The sequence below is a fragment of the Panthera onca genome, chromosome A2 (genome assembly GCF_046562875.1).
Source record: "Panthera onca isolate mPanOnc1 chromosome A2, mPanOnc1 haplotype 2, whole genome shotgun sequence".
Lineage (NCBI taxonomy): Eukaryota > Metazoa > Chordata > Mammalia > Carnivora > Felidae > Panthera > Panthera onca.
Genome location: NC_138340.1, coordinates 77,428,960 through 77,447,249, shown reverse-complemented (window position 1 = coordinate 77,447,249; position 18,290 = coordinate 77,428,960). Strand labels below are relative to the sequence as shown.

Sequence of the window (18,290 nt, the reverse complement as noted above, 5' to 3'; positions counted from 1 at the left end):
GTAATACTGGCTTCATAGAATGAGTCTGGAAGTTTTCCTTCCCTTTCTATTTCTTGGAATAGCTTGAGAAGGATAGGTATTATCTCTGCTTTAAAGGTTTGGTAGAACTCCCCTGGGAAGCCATCTGGTCCTGGACTCTTATTTGTTGGGAGATTTTTGATAACCGATTCAATTTCTTCGCTGGTTATGGGTCTGTTCAAGCTTTCTATTTCCTCCTGATTGAGTTTTGGAAGAGTGTGGGTGTTTAGAAATTTGTCCATTTCTTCCAGGTTGTCCAATTTGCTGGCATATAATTTTTCATAGTATTCCCTGATAATTGTTTGTATCTCTGAGGGATTGGTTGTAATCATTCCATTTTCATTCATGATTTTATCCATTTGGGTCATCTCCCTTTTCTTTTTGAGAAGCCTGGCTAGAGGTTTGTCAATTTTGTTTATTTTTTCAAAAAACCAACTCTTGGTTTCGTTGATCCGCTCTACAGTTTTTTTAGATTCTATATTGTTTATTTCTGCTCTGATCTTTATTATTTCTCTTCTTCTGCTGGGTTTAGGCTGCCTTTGCTGTTCTGCTTCTATTTCCTTTAGGTGTGCTGTTAGATTTTGTATTTGGGATTTTTCTTGTTTCTTGAGATAGGCCTGGATTGCAATGTATTTTCCTCTCAGGACTGCCTTCGCTGCATCCCAAAGCGTTTGGATTGTTGCATTTTCATTTTCGTTTGTTTCCATATATGTTTTAATTTCTTCTCTAATTGCCTGGTTGACCCACTCATTCGTTAGTAGGGTGTTCTTTAACCTCCATGCTTTTGGAGGTTTTCCAGACTTTTTCCTGTGGTTGATTTCAAGCTTCATAGCATTGTGGTCTGAAAGTATGCATGGTATAATTTCAATTCTTGTAAACTTACGAAGGGCTGTTTTGTGACCCAGTATATGATCTATCTTGGAGAATGTTCCATGTGCACTCGAGAAGAAAGTATATTCTGTTGCTTTGGGATGCAGAGTTCTAAATATATCTGTCAAGTCCATCTGATCCAATGTATCATTCAGGGCCCTTGTTTCTTTATTGACTGTGTGTCTAGATGATCTATCCATTTCTGTAAGTGGGGTGTTAAAGTCCCCTGCAATGACCACATTCTTATCAATAAGGTTGCTTATGTTTATGAGTAATTGTTTTATATATCTGGGGGCTCGGGTATTTGGCGCATAGACATTTATAATAGTTAGCTCTTCCTGGTGGATAGACCCTGTGATTATTATATAATGCCCTTCTTCATCTCTTGTTACAGCCTTTAACTTAAAGTCTAGTTTGTCTGATATAAGTATGGCTACTCCAGCTTTCTTTTGGCTTCCAGGAGCATGATAAATAGTTCTCCATCCCCTCACTCTCAATCTAAAGGTGTCCTCAGATCTAAAATGAGTCTCTTGTAGACAGCAAATAGATGGGTCTTGTTTTTTTATCCATTCTGATACCCTATGTCTTTTAGTTGGCGCATTTAATCCATTTACATTCAGTGTTATTATAGAAAGATATGGGTTTAGAGTCATTGTGATGTCTGTATGTTTTATGCTTGTAGTGATGTCTCTGGTACTTTGTCTCACAGGATCCCCCTTAGGATCTCTTGTAGGGCTGGTTTCGTGGTGACAAATTCCTTCAGTTTTTGTTTGTTTGGGAAGACTTTTATCTCTCCTTCTATTCTAAATGACAGACTTGCTGGATAAAGGATTCTCGGCTGCATATTTTTTCTGTTTAGCACACTGTAGATATCGTGCCAAGCCTTTCTGGCCTGCCAAGTTTCAAAGGAGAGATCAGTCACGAGTCTTATAGGTCTCCCTTTATATGTGAGGGCACGTTTATCCCTTGCTGCTTTCAGAATTTTCTCTTTAGCCTTGTATTTTGCCAGTTTCACTATGATATGTCGTGCAGAAGATCGATTCAAGTTACGTCTGAAGGGAGTTCTCTGTGCCTCTTGGATTTCAATGCCTTTTTCCTTCCCCAGTTCAGGGAAGTTCTCAGCTATAATTTGTTCAAGTACCCCTTCAGCACCTTTCCCTCTCTCTTCCTCCTCTGGGATACCAATTATGTGTATATTATTTTTTTTTAGTGTATCACTTAGTTCTCTAATTTTCCCCTCATACTCCTGGATTTTTTTATCTCTCTTTCTTTCAGCTTCCTCTTTCTCCATAACTTTATCTTCTAGTTCACCTATTCTCTCCTCTGCCTCTTCAAGCCGAGCCATCGTGGTTTCCATTTTGTTTTGCATTTCGTTTAAAGCGTTTTTCAGCTCCTCGTGACTGTTCCTTAGTCCCTCGATCTTTGTGGCAAGAGATTCTCTGCTGTCCTGTATACTGTTTTCAAGCCCAGCGATTAATTTTATGACTATTATTCTAAATTCACTTTCTGTTATATTATTTAAATCCTTTTTGATCAGTTCATTAGCTGTTGTTATTTCCTGGAGATTCTTCTGAGGGGAATTCTTCCATTTGGTCATTTTGGATAGTCCCTGGAGTGGTGAGGACCTGCAGGGCACTTCCCCTGTGCTGTGGTGTATAACTGGAGTTGGTGGGTGGGGCCGCAGTCTAACCTGATGTCTGCCCCAAGCCCACCGCTGGGGCCACAGTCAGACTGGTGTGTGCCTTCTCTTCCCCTCTCCTAGGGGCGGGATTCACTGTGGGGTGGCGTGTCCCATCTGGGCTACTTGCACACTGCCAGGCTTGTGTTGCTGGGGATCTGGCGTATTAGCTGGGGTGGGTAGGCAAGGTGCACGGGGGCTGGAGGGGCAGGCTTAGCTCGCTTCTCCTTAGGTGATCCACTTCAGGAGGAGCCCTGTGGCAGCGGGAGGGAGTCAGATCCGCTGCCGGAGGTTTGGCTCCGCAGAAGCACAGAGTTGGGTGTTTGCGCGGAGCGAGCAAGTTCCCTGGCAGGAACTGGTTCCCTTTGGGATTTTGGCTGGGGGATGGGCGGGGGAGATGGCGCTGGCGCCTTTGTTCCCCGCCAAGCTGAGCTCTGCCGTCCGGGGGCTCAGCAGCTCTCCCTCCCTTTGTCCTCCAGCCTTCCCGCTTTCCGAGCAGAGCTGTTAACTTATGACCTCCCAGACGCTAAGTCGCGCTTGCTGTCGGAACACAGTCTGTCCGGCCCCTCCGCTTTTGCCAGCCAGACTCGGGGGCTCTGCTTGGCCGGCGAACCGCCCCTCCGCCCCGGCTCCCTCCCGCCAGTCCGTGGAGCGCGCACCGCCTCGCCGCCCTTCCTACCCTCTTCCGTGGGCCTCTAGTCTGCGCTTGACTCCGGAGACTCCCTTCTGCTAATCCTCTGGCAGTTTTCTGGGTTCTTTAGGCAGGTGTAGGTGGAATCTAAGTGATCGGCAGGACGCGCTGTGAGCCCCGCGTCCTCCTACGCCGCCATCTTCCGGAACCTCTTGATAGGTTCATTTTAGAGCCCCAGAGCCTACTGGACTGATCCCGTCACTGACATGGGCATCTGACTTGAGGCCAACTCTGGCTTTTCCAATGACTTATAGCTCACAAATCCCCATTAAGTTTCAACTATTTTATCTGGTTCTGTATATGCATAAGTATATGTATATGCATCTTTGCACCTCAGAGATTCTCTTATCTTTTGCAGGCCCAAAAGTGCATTGCATGTTATACCTCTCCAATTTACCTAGAATTTATTTCTATTGTAGTGAGAGGACTCTTCAGAAGATTTGGTCCCCAAAATAGTAAAAGCAAAAACCTTCTACCCTTTATGGATGAGAGTATTTACTGATGATATCTGACTTAGACTCTGGCTTATTGCTACTTACTTTTTTAATCAAATTAAGATGTCACAGACAGATGAGTTAAGTAAGCATTTTTCTCAAAACATTAAAATATTTCATGTTTGAATGTCCTAAAATTTTTGAATCTTTAATCTTATCACCAAATCATTTGATATTTCTAAAAGAATAAAACGCATTCTTTTTCACAGTTAAAATTCTCATTAGTACTATAGCTGCTCAAAGCTCTGAACACCTTCCAAATTTAGCCTAATACATCCTACACACATGATTACAAGACTTTGTTCGATGATAAAAATTCCTGGCTTAGAAAATGAAAGTATCCTATCTACTTTCTCACATACAAATAAACTGGCTTCATTCTGCAGATGAGAATCTACAACCTGTTTTCCACTGTGTGGATTCTGAATAATTTGTCAATAATTTGCTACACTCACTTTATCAGAATGTTATATACAGTGTTGATGATTATATAGTGACACTAGAACTCTTCACTGCTGTTAAAAGATACCAAAATTGATAGGTATGAATATGCCTTTCAAATTATACAAAAGACTGAAAGTAAGTTTGTCTTAATAAATTAAGCAGCAGCAGAATTAGTTATCTTATCAAGGAATAGCTTTCAAAAAGCCTCTACATTTAAATTATATTCCTAAGATTGTTATACCTAATATAATTGGTCCAGTTTTATTTTAAACTCATGATATAAAAATACATCAAAAAGATGTAAAGGTGATATAAATGGGCTGAGTATAGTATGAACTATTCCATATTATAAACCAAAGAGAAACTATCAATTTAACCTTCAATAAATTTCAAAATATAGACTATTACTTATAAATATTTGAACACAAAAATTTTTAAAAAGTGTTCTAGGTAGATTCCAACTTAACTTTGCTAGAAATAATCTTCCTGAGGAAAAAAGCATTAATTTCCAAACAGATACTGTAGAAAGCATATGGCATAATTCTAATACTGTTTCATCTTGAATTATTTACAAATTTTATTTTTAATACATATATTCACAGGTTAGAAAGGCTAAAACCATTAAATTAGAAAGAACTTTCAATACCAAGACACATTCTTCTTAAAAATCTTGGAATTGCAAAAACTAGTAGTGTTAAAAAGAACTGTCTGCTCATAACCTTGTCCTCAAAAAGAGATTACACAAAGGTTTAGAGATTTGGGTCCAGGTATCATTCTTCAATGACCCAAAACACCAGATATATATCATCACCTACTCAAAAGTTTAAACTTCTCTGAAGATTTGAAGGCTCATTATTTGGGGACTCCAATTATCCTAGAAATCCTACACTTTCTACAAAGATTCTGTTGCCAACAATAATTATTTTCATTAGAATAATTATGTCCTTACGTGGTATTATGTAATTAGCAAAAATATTTGTTCATAGCTTTGTAATAAAGAAAAAGATTAAACAAACTATGGTAAATATAGTGATAGTTATGTGCTTTATCTGCAATATGTGATGGATATTTTTGAGGGGTTTTGTTCTGTTTTGTTACTTTTCTCTGGCTCTGGAAATCCCAAGTATTTAAGATCAAGTTATTTTGGGCTTTGCACAAAAGACCGATCTGTTTTGAATATACATGAGTACACTGAATTCCAAGAAGGACTTAAATTTTTTTCATAAACATTGCCGTAAAAGAACAAAGATCAACTAAACTGGAAATTTACATCAAAATTTATATATAAATATGTGTGTTGTATAGGACTACATTTTTAAATAGCCTAAGAAACAAAGATCAATCTTTACTGGTTTTTATTTTTAATTCAGTGAAAAATTTCATGAGTTAATATAATGATTGAATAAGATGAATGGTAACACTGCATGTGCATTTGCTTGCCTGTAAACATTAAGGCCTGATATTAGTTATCCATTCCGCCAGTAAATGTAAAGACTTAATAGCTATACAAGAGAGGGGAAGCTGGTGACAGAGTAGGACGACCCTAGGCTCTCCTAGTCCCATGAATACAAATAGATAACTATCAAATCATCCTAAATATCTGAGAAATTGACCTGTAGACTGGCGAAACAAACTCTACAACTAAAGAAGAGAAGAGGCCACTTGAAGAAAGTAGGAAGTGTGGAGACACAGTTTGGGAGAAAAACCAATCGTGGCCACTAAGGTGGAAAGGGAGCCACCACTATAGAGAAGGGTGAGAGACACTAGCACACAGGAGGAGCATAGAGGGAAAATGAATCCCCAATAACAATTGGTTTGGAAAGCGAGAGGGGCTGAATTTCATGAGTTTTGCGACCAGCAGGACTTAACCTGGAGTACTAAAGATCAGCAGGTATGGCTTGGGGACAGCACAGAGGCACTGGGGCTGCTCTTGGAAAGAAGGCAGGCAAACAACCTGTGAACATACAGCATGGAAACAGCGATCTGAAGAGCACCAGGGGTACGAGTAGGGAGATTATCTGTTCATCTCAAAGCATGTCCTAGAAAGGCAGCATTCATCTCAAAGCATGTCCTAGAAAGGTAGCATTCAGGGAGAGAACCCATCAGGAACAAAGGCAACAGCTGGGACCATTTCCCTCCAGCAACCTCAGCATAAGCACAGAGCCACCTAGGGGAAGCAGCACAATACCCACACTCCCTACCTAACTTGCTTGCACCAAGCCCTGCCCCCATCATGCGCCAGTGGACCTGCTCCTCCCAGTCACACTTGCCTCAGTCCCAGCAGGCCCTCTCCCCCAGAAGACCAGTCCAAACCCCTTAAACACCATGTCTCCCAACCTGGGAATTTTGCAGGGCCTTGCTTCCAGCAGCAGTGCCAACAGGTCTCATTTCAAAAGCAGACCAGAACACAGTTAAAATGCGCCACATTCAGGCCAGGGGCCAAACACAGCCCATAACACACAAAGACAGCCTCTGCAGATGACTGGCATGAAAGAAAAGGCAGCTAGGACACAATAGCTGATCACAAAGAGTACACATTGGACACACTCCCAGAAGTACCAAGCCCTAGGAAACAAGAACGCTACACAGCAGGGCACTGTTGGACTTCTTCTTCATGAGGCCATTACCTTCAAGGACAGGAGACATAAGTGACTTTCCTAACACAGAGAAATAGGCACAGAGACTTAAGACAAAAGGAGAAGACAGGGAAATTGAACCCAAATGAAAAATCCAGGACAAGACAATGGCCAGAGATCTAGGAAAAACAGATATAAGTAACATGCCTGATAGAGAATTTAAAGTAAGTATCATAAGGATACTTACTAGACTTGAGATAAGAGTGGAAGACATAAGTGAGACCCTGAACACAGAGATACGGAATACCATAGCAAAGATAAAGGGCTCAATAAATGCAGTGAGAAACACACATGATGGAATGAACAGCATGCTAGAAGAAGCAGAGGAACAAATCAATGACCTAGAAGACAGAGTAATGGAAAGTAATCAAGCTGAACACAGAAAAAAGAATAATGGAAAATAAGAGTAGACTTAGGGAACTCAGTGACTCCAAGATAGTAACATTCACATTATAAGGAGTCCTAGAAGACAACAACAAAGAAAACGAGGCATTAAGTTTATTTGGAGACAATAGCTGAAAACTACCCTAATCTAGGGAAGCAAACAAATATCCAGAACCAGTAGGCATAGAGAACCTCCAACAAAATCAACAAAAAGATCCACACCAAGACATATTACAGTTAAAATGGCAAAATATAGTAAAGAAAAAATTTTTAAAGGAAAAGAACAGTTACATAAAAGGGAAACTCCCTAAAGCTACCAGGGGCTTTTCAGCACAAACTTTCCAAGCCAGAAGGGAATGGTGTGATATAGTCAATGTACTGAATGGATAAAACCTGCAGCCAAGAATATTCTATCCAGCAAGGCTATCATTCAGAATACAAAGAGAGATAAAGATTTTGTCAGACAAACAAAAACTCACAGAGTCCATGACTGCTAAACCAGCAAAGCAAAGCAGAAATATTAAAAGGGACTCTAGGGGCACCTGAGTGGCTGAGTTGGTTAGGTATCTGACTATTGATTTTGGCTCAGGTCATGATCTCATGGTTCATGGGATCAAGCTCTGTGCTGGGCTCTGCCCTGACAGAGTGGAGCCTGCTTGGAATTCTCTCTCTCCCTCTCTGCCCCTACTCTACTTCAGTGCTCTCTCTCTCTCTCTCAAATAAAAAAAAAAAAACATGCAAAAAATAATAAAGGAGGTTCTATCAGTAAAAAGGAGAGACCAAAGTGACAGTATGAAGATAGAAAACACAAAAATAAAAATAAATAAACACAAAAGTAAAAATAAATTTGTCAAGTATCAGTCAAGGAGCTCACAAAATACAAGAATGTGAAATACGACAACATATACCTAAAATGTGGGGAGAAGTAAAAGAAGGGTTCAAACTTAAATAACCATCAACTTAATATAGACTGCTATATACAGAATATGTTACATACAAACCCAATGGTAACCACAAATCAAAAAACCACAAATAAATATGCAAAGACTAAAGAGAAAGAAATCCAAAAATCACTAAAGAAAACAATCAAATTATGAAAGACAAGAAAGGATCAGAGGAAAGTCTCCACAAACAACCACAAAACAGGTAAAAATGGTAATACATACATATGTATCAATAATTACTTTGAATGTAAATGGACTGAATGCTCTCATCAAGACAGGGAGTGACAGAATGGATAAAAAAACAAGACCCATCTATATGCTACCTACACGAAACTCCTTTAGACAGAAAGACGCCTGCAGATTTAAAGGGAGAGGATGGATAAACATCAAGCATGCAAACGGGTGCCAAAAAAAAGATGGAGTAGCAATACCTATGTCAGACAACATAGACTTTAAAATGAAGACTGTAACAAGAGACAAAGACAGTAGATAATCATAAAGCAGTCAATCCCACAAGAAGATAAAACACTGTACATATTTATGCATCCAAATACATAAAACAGTTAATAACATAATTTATAATAATATAATAATAGTAGGGGACTTAAAATTTTTTGTTAATGTTTATTTTTAAGGGAGAGAGAAAGAGACAGAATGCGAGCAGGGAAGGGGCAGAGAGAGGGGGAGACACAGAATCCGAAGCAGGCTCCAGGTGCTGCTGAGCTGTCGGCACAGAGCCCATCACGGTGCTTGAACTCACAAACTGTGAGGTCATGACCTGAGCTAAAGTCAGACTCTCAACTGACTGAGCCACCCAGGTGCCCCATAACAGTAGGGGACTTTAACACTCCCCTTACATCAACAGATTACTTAAACAAGATCAACAAATAAACAATGGCTTTAAATGACAAACTGGACCAGATGGATTTAACAGACATATTCAGAGCATTCCATCCTCAAGCAGAATACAGATTCTTTTCAAGAGCCCATGGAACCTTCTCCAGAATTGATCACCTATCAGCCCACAAAACTAGCCTCAACAAATTCACAGTCAAGTCATACGAGGCAACTTTTCTGACCACAAAAATAGGAAACTAGAAATCAACCACAAGAAAAAATCTGGAAAGTACACAAATACATTGAGGTTAAATAACAGATTACTACAGAATAAATGGGTCAGCCTGAAAATAAAAGAATAAAAATGTACATGGAAACAAATGAAAATGAAAATACAATGATACAAAACCTCTGAGATGTAGCAAAAGCAGTTCTAAGAGGTAAGTATAAAGCAATGCAGGCCTAACTAAGAAGCAAGAAAAATCTCAAATAAACAGTCTGACCTTACACCTAAAGGAGCTAGGAAAAGAACAGCAAAGAAAATCTAACACCAGTGAAAGGAAGGAAATAATAAAGATTAGAGCAGAAATAAATGATATAGAAACTAAAAAAAAACAACAAAAAAAACAGATCAATGAAAGCAGGAGCTGGTTCTTTGAAAAGTTATCAGTAAAATTGATAAACCTCTAGTCAAGCTTATCAAGAAAAAAAGATAAATAATTCAAATTTTAAAAATCGTAAATGAGATGGGAGCCTGGGTGGCTCAGTGTGGTAAGCATCCAACTTCTCTAGATTTCGGCTCAGGTCATGATCTCACAGTATGTGGAATCGAGCCATGCATTGGGCTATGTGCTGACAGCGTGGAGCCTGCTTGGAATTCTCTCTCTCCCGCACTCTCTGACCCTCTCCCATTCACACTCTTTCTCAAAATTAATAAATAAACTTAAAAAAAAATCACAAATGAAGGAGGAGAAATAACAACCAACACCATAGAAATACAAACAATTAGAAGAAAATATTATGAAAAACTATATGCCACCAAGGTGGGCAACCTAGAAGAAATGGATAAATTCCTAGAAACATATAAACTACCAAAACTGAAACTGGAAGAAATAGAAAACTTGAACAGACCAATAACCTGCAATCCAACAATAACCTGTAATCCAACAATACATTAAAAAAATCATTCACCACAATCAAGTGTGATTTATTCCTGGGTTGCCAGGATGGTTCAATATTCATAAATCAATGTGACACATCACATCAATAAAAGAAAGTATAAGAATGATATTATCATTTAAATAGATGCAGAAAAAGCACTTGACAAAGTACAACATCCATTCATGATAAAAACCCTTAACAAAGTAGGTTTAGAAGGAACACACCTCAACATAATAAAGGCCATCTGAAAAACCCACTGCTAACATCATCCTCAATGGTAAAAAACTGAGAGCCTTTCCCTGAAGGTCAGGAATATGACAAGGATGTCCACTCTTGTCACTTTTATTCAACACGGTACTGGAAGTCCTACCCATAGTAATCAGACAACGAAAAGATATAAGCATCCAAATTGGTAAGGAAGAAGTCAAACTTTCACTACTTTCAGACAACATGATACTATATATATAGGTAACGTAAATACTACCCCACAAAACTGCTAGAACTGGTAAATAAACTCTGTAAATTTGAAGGATACAAAATCAATGTACATAAATTTATTGCATTTCTATATACCAATAATGAATCAGCAGAAAGATAAATTAAGAAAACAATCCCACTTACAATTGCGCCCAAAAGCATAAGAAACCTAGGAATAAATCTAACCAAAGAAGTGAAAGACCTATACTCTGATAACTATAAAACACTGATGAAAGGAACTGAAGAGGACACAAAGAAATGGAAAGATATTCCATGCTCATGGAAGAACAGATATTGTTAAAATACCTATACTACCATAACAATCTATACATTTAATGCAATCCCTATCAAAATACCAACAGCATTTTTCACAGAACTAGAACAATCCTAAAATTTGTATAGAACCACAGAAGACCCCAAATAGTCAAAGCAATCTTGAAAAAGACAGACAAAGCTGGAAGCATCACAATTTTGGACTTCAGGTTATATAACAAAGCTGCAGCAATCAAAACAGTATGGTAGTGGCACAAAAACAGATACACAGATCAATAGAAAACAATACAAAACCCAGAAATAAACACACAATTATATGGTCAATCTTCAACAAAGTAGGAAAGAAAATGCAGAGAGAAAAAATAGTTTCTTCAACAAATCTTGCTGGGAAAACTAGACAGCTACATGTAAAAGAATGAAAGCAGACAACTTCCTTACCCATACGCAAAAATAAATTCAAAATGGATTAAAGACCTAAATGTGAGACCTGAAACCACAAAAATCCTACAAGAGACAGAAACAATAACTTCTCTGACATTGGCTGTAGCAACTTTTTCTAGATAGGTTCCCTGAGGCCAGGGAAACAAAAGCAAAAATAAACTATTGGGGACTACATCAAAATAAAAAGCTTCTACACAGGGAAGGAAATATTAAAACTAAAAGGCAACCTAAGAAAGGGAAAAGATATTTGCAAATGACACATCTGGTTGGTATCCAAAATTTACAAAGAACTTATAAAACTCAATACCCAAAAATCAAATAATCCAATTTAAAAATGGACAGAAGATATGAACAGACATTTCTCTAAAGAAGTCATACAAATGGCGAACAGACACATCAAAAGATGCTCATCATCCTTTACCATCAGGGAAATGCAAATCAAAACTACAATGCACTATCACCTCACACTTGCCAGAAGGGCTAAAACCAACAATGAGAAATATCAGGTGTTGGTGAGGATATGGACAAAAAGGAACCTCGTGCCCTGTTAAAGGGAATACAAACTGATGCAGCCACTCGGGAAAATGTATGGAGGTTCCTCAAAAAGTTAAAAATTGAATTATCCTACAATCCGGCTATCATACTACTGGGTATTTACCCAAGAAAACAAAAAACACTAATTCAAAGGGATACATACAACCATCTGTTTACAGCAACATTATTTACAATAGCCAAATTATGGAAGCAGCCCAAATGTCCACTGACTGATGAATGGGTAAACAAAATGTGGAGTGTATGGATATACATATAACATATATACATATATATGTGTGTGTATACATATATGTGTATATACATACACATATAATGAAATATTATTCAGCCATAAAAAAGAATGAAATCTTGCCATTTGCAATGACATGAATGGACCTAGGGAGTATAATGGTAAGCAAAATAACACAGTGAAAGACAAATACCACATGGTTTCATTCACGTGTTTAAAAAACAAAACAAAGAAGCAAAGGGGAAAGAGAAAGAGAGAAAGAGAGAAAGAGAGAAAGAGAGAGAGAGAGAGAGAGAGAGAGAGAGAGAGAGAGAGAAACCAAGAAACAGACTCTTAACTCTAGAGAGCAAATTGATGGTTACTACAAATGAGGCGGGTGGGAGGAGGGGATGGGTTAAATAGGTGAAGGGGATTAAGGAGTGTACTTGTTGATGAGCACCACATGATGTATGGAATTGCTGACACACTGTATGTTCACTAAGTGGAATTTTAAAAATTGTAAAAAATTAATTACTATGCAAATTGACAAAAGCATCTTATTATTTCTTTCATACAATTAAAAGCCAAATATGAAGCAGAATAATGCAAGTAGGCATATACCAACATAAGTATATATATACGCAAAAATGAGTTTATACAGCAGGTCTGAGATTGCTATAGTTAAAAATGCCTAATTGCAAGGCTGGTCCTTGGCTGGTACTTGGGACTTGGATTTTAAGAGGGTCCTCATGGTTGTCAGTTAAGAATGCTCACTATACCTAAACTGTTTGTACCAATAATGTGGTCTACACCAAACAGCTGCTTTTCTTTCAGGAGTCTGGAATTTTGGTACATGCTAGGCTAACTGACTCTTGATGAGAACCCTGAACTCCTACGTGCAAGATGAACTTCCCCAGAGGACATTTTATGCATGCTGTTGCTAGATGAATTAAAGGTATCCTATCTCTCTCCTGTAAAAGAAGACCCTTGGAAGCTTTCAGTTGGTTACCTCTGGACTTCATCCTATATGCCTTTTTCCTATTGCTGATTTTCCTTTCTTGAAGTTGATTTTGGTTCCTATCCTTTCGCTGTAATAAATCATAGCCAGAAGCACAACTATATGCTGAATGCTGTGAATTCTCTAACAAATAACCAAACTTGGGGGTGGTCTTAGAGATCCATAACATAATATATAAATGCCTAAATTTTGAACTTACAAAGGACACTATACCATAACACTGGAAATTTAGAGAATTTTTTTCTTTGGAACACTTATCTGTCAAGATTAAATGATAAATAGAATAATCCCTCTGTATTATTCCTTATCAAAAACATATCAAGATGAATAAATAAAATGTAGAGTCAGAGATTTCTATGCATGGAAGGAATTCTTATAGCTCATGAGGCCAGTGTATTGGTGGATAACAGAAGGGAGAATTTCAGAATATGAAAAATGAATACAGCAATGTGCTTTATAGGAAAAATTAACAACCGAATGGATCTTACCATTCCATTTTCAGTAAAGACTATAAGACATTATAATAACCACCAATTAAACCTCTTATTTACCCAAAATTTTCATCTTATTCTCTAGTGGAACTTTTAAAAACATTTACAATAAATCATTTATATGATGGAAAATTAGAAATTAGTTTATGCATTTCAGAAATTAGCCTATAAAATGCATTACTGGTAGTATTTACTCAATAAACAAATGTGCTTATACATATACTAAAAAGAAAGTTTGTTGTTGTTGAGAAATCAATTCCTATGGCTATTTGACATGTAGCCAGTCTGTAAGGTAGGAACACAAAGAATGCTGGCTCATTTCTCCCTGCATTCTTCAATAAAGAGATAAAAAATATTTTCATCTAAACATACCTTAACTACTTCTTCAATGAACCAAATATGAGAAACAGGATCTCTCTTCTTGGCTAATATTTTTTGTAGATGTTGTACCTAAAAAAGGCAGAGAGGGGGAGATTGTATACAATTGGGTATTTTCAAATGAAACAAATGTAAAGCTTAGGTACTAGAAATAGCAAGGGAAGGAAAGAGGCCTTTTGCTAGAGTTATTCTATCAATATTATAATCAGCTAATGTAGGTATTTTGAATGCTCAGGGATTTTAAGATAGCTGACCAACGTCACACAACTTGGCACAACAAGGCATTAATCCATAATTAATGTTCTTTCCACTCTCTAAAATTCTTACCTGTCCACAAACAGTACAAATATGATCCACAAGTTTCTCCATATTAGTCCAGAGAGAAGCACGAAAAGCTGCAGTGTTTCCTGGGGTTGGCATAGTTGAGCGTCCCGGTCCCCCTGTTTATGAGTGACAAAGAAGTATGAAAAATAAAACTTTTCAAATAAAAGAAAATATGTTAATACAAAAAGCATATCCAAGCTTAAAAAAAAGTAAGAAGTTCCTACTTTAAGAAATAATTTCTTATGAGGAATATAAAAAAGCATCCTAACCTTTAATGTTTAAGAAAGGAAGGAAAATAAGATCACACACTCGGGCACACCACACACATACACACACACACACACACGAGATAAAACACAAAACAGAAATTAATGAAAATAGTTTTCTACAAGTGGTGGTGGGAGTGGTAGGAGACAAGGTGAAAGAAACAGGGATAGAAGTAGGAGTCTTTATGAGGCATATAAATGTTTTACCTATTTCAAAATAAATTTAAGTTTAAATACAATGAAAAAAGCAAACTCTAAAACAAAATGCAAATAAATACAGAAACAAATGAAACCAACTATACATCAAACTCATAATACAACCACAGAGGGGAAAACAATTAATTCAAGTAATGTTTAATTATGGAACCCTAACTTTAGTGAGATAGATTTTAGAGGCAAAAAGAATTTATAGTACTTAGTGGATTTGTTGCTGGATGTGATACTGGTGTAGCCATCCTGAAATTACTTTGAGTTCATTTTGCAAAGTGTAAATGAAGGTTCTCCCCATAAACAGAATAAAGATACAAATATGTAATGAGGATTAGAGGTATTTCTTGACTCTGTCCACTGAAAGGGCAAGGAGACAGTGATTCCTAAATAGAAATGAGTATACCAAGTGCCCAAATTATGACTTGCATGCACCATTCCCCTTCCCCAGTAAAAGAAACCAGGGCTCACTGAAGAAAAGGGTGATTCCACATTTGGAGCAGTGAAAACAGAAGATATGCGTGGTACAACTGTGCCAGAGAGCAAAGAAGTGTTCAAAGACAAATGGAGATTTGTCAAAGGACATAGGACCTTGACTGGAAGGGGTTTCCCCAAAATGAATTAGGGAACTTTTGACCATCCAAAATAATAGGGATGAAAATGGATCATAAAATACTGATTGAAAACAATTTGTGAATTCATAGTGAAAACTGAAATGTTTAAAAAGGACGCACTTACTGTGATGAGCACCAGGTACCGTATGGCAGTCCATTATGAAACTAATATTACATTCTATGTTAACTAAATGGAATTTAAATAAAAATTAAAAAAAAAAACAAAAAGGATGGAAATTTCTCTTTACAGAAGAATGTCACTTAATAAATGCAGTGGAGTAATAGAAAAAAAAAATCATCATTTGGCAACTACTAGTAAAGTAATTAATTGAGGGAAAGATAATCATTGGATACTAAAACACTGCAGGAAATGTTAATGAAAAACAGGATATTCACATGGTCTCAAAGTATGTACCACAAATTACTAATCACAAAGAAAAGAAAGCAATCTTATAAGGAGCTATCTGGCATACACCACAGTAATGAGATGATTTCATTTAGCATCAGCAGTAATGAGACAGACATAATTTTGGTGGTTACAGATACGATGTTAATGGTAAATACACAACATTACCTTACTAGCTTGTTTACTCTGAATATATCCATAAAGATACAATCAGATAAATCCAGATAAATTCAAATTATGGGGATCTCCAACCATGTTAATGCCATAAAAGACAAAAAAGGCAATGGGGTTGTTTTGATTAAAGGAGAGTAAAGACACAAGATAACTAACAGAAAAGCATAATCCCCGATTGGTTCAAGCTGGGGGAAAAACTATTATAAAGAATATTTTGGGGAACAAGTGAAAAATGTTGAATATGGATTAAACATTAAATAATATTAATGTATCAATGTTAAATTTCTTGAAAGTGATGTCTAAGAATGTTCTTGTATGTAATACATATACACAGCTATTTGTGCAGATTTAAAATGTTTCAACATAAAAAAAAAAGGAATCTTAGTCTCAAATTGAAAAGTATCAATTCCAATCCAAATTAAGCTTGAAAGCCATGCAGAAGAGCCCATGAATGAATAGTTTATCCTGTTTTAAAGAGGGCAAGATGGACGCCTGGGTGGTTCAGTCAGTTAAGCATGGACTCCTGATTTAAACTCCAGTCATGATCTCAAGGTTGGGTCATAATTTCACTGTTGAGTCACAATCATCACAGTTGTGTGAGTGAGCCCTAATGTCAGGGTTGGTGCTGGGTGTGGAGTCTGCTTAGGATTCTCTCTCTCCTGCTCTCTCTGCCCCTCCCCAACACATGCTCACTCTCCTCTCTTTCTATCTCTCTCTCTCTCTCTCAAAAAAAAGGGGGGGGGGGCAAGAAATCAAGAAAACCAGAGGCTATGTTTATAAGCTGCTTCCTTACAGTTTTTCAACAATTCTAGGTTTATTTTTTTTTTAATTTTTTAAGGTTGGTTTATTTTTGAGAGACAGAGGGCAAGTAGGGGAGGGGCAGAGAGAGAGGGAGACAGAGAATCCGAAGCAGGCTCCAGGCTCTGAGCTGTCAGCACAGAGCCCGATGCGGGGCTCGAACTCACTAACTGTGAGATCACAACCCTCTGAGCCCAAGTTGGTTGCTTAACTGACTGAGCCACCCAGGTGCCCCAATAATTCTAAGTTTAGAAAAGAGTTACATGTACCCTTAGCAAAGAGATGCTATTACTTTTTAGTGTGAGAATATTAGGAAGCAATAAAAGAGAAAAATACCTATGACAGAGATACTGACTTTAAAAATATGAGTAATTTGTGTTTGAAATCTAAGTCTAACTAATTTTTAAAATTATTTGCAGTGTTGTCCTCACTACTAAGGAGAAGTGTACAGAGAATAGAGAGGAAATAAGTTAACAATGTGCAATTATCTCACAAGTCATATAAAGAACACACTCCTCACAATGAAGAAAGGGTATAGAGTACCTTTGTGAACACTGGAAAATACTGATCGAATTCCTGGAATATGCATAGTTCAGTTTTGTTATAATGAATTATGGGACACATCAACCCACTACTTTCTTAAAGTAAATATAGCCAGATATTGGTTCAACTAGTTCCAGAGGCCTCATGTTCCTTACTTACTTAAAGGTAAATAAGGTAGAGAATGACTTATTTAAAATTTTTATCCTCATAAGCTAAATACATCCTATTGAAGACATTAATGTGATAAAAATAATCAACTGAACATAGAAAAGCTATATAAAGAGGAGAGAGAATAATTAAAACAGAAAAATTGATGCCATTATCAGTTAGCTTTAGGAGAATCAAGAACAAAAACAGTGTCATAAACTAGGTTTTATTAAAGTGATAGAAAAAACCAAGAGTTACTTAAAAATACTTAAGAGTGATTTCTAGTTATTGATGGCAGAGTAAAATCATTTTCCTACTCTTTTTCCTGGAAAGCCAATGAAAATAAGAACAAAAAAAAAAAAAATACACTTAAACAACAACACCACCACCACCAACAAAAACCCACTCCAAACAAGGAATCAACTAAAACTTCAAACTTGAGATTATGTATGCCACATGATGTGGATAAATCAAAATGAAAAAGGAACCAGATAGCTCTCATCTTGGACCATTAGCAAAAACCAAACTACCCTTAAAATCAATTATAAAAATTTAGACGGACTATTCAATGATTCTTTGCTTAGAGCTGAAATGGAGAGACATGAATGAGCCAGGGAAGAAGCTAATAAAATGTTTAATGTTGCAGAATGGCAACAAAGAAAAATGGAAGAAGAAACCATAATAAAATGATATTTACACTTTATAATAGTTAGACCTCTAGTTGGGGGAGGTTATCAAAGGTAACATGAGGTGAAAGAGGAAAGAAAAGCAGAGAATATGAGGTTTCCACACAAAAATTGCTTAAATGGCTTT

General features: G+C 37.2%; 1 protein-coding gene across 1 annotated transcript in view; it reads right to left on the bottom strand.

The window, feature by feature from the left end:
• Window positions 1-18,290, bottom strand: part of COG5 (component of oligomeric golgi complex 5) — a 319,388-nt gene that overhangs the window by 120,166 nt on the left and 180,932 nt on the right. Inside the window, exons 9-10 of the mRNA XM_078442554.2 lie at window positions 14,326-14,438; window positions 13,993-14,070 (exon numbers count right to left, since the gene is read on the bottom strand). Coding sequence (XP_078298680.1) covers window positions 13,993-14,070; window positions 14,326-14,438 — 191 coding nt within the window. The remainder of the gene's footprint in view (window positions 1-13,992; window positions 14,071-14,325; window positions 14,439-18,290) is intronic.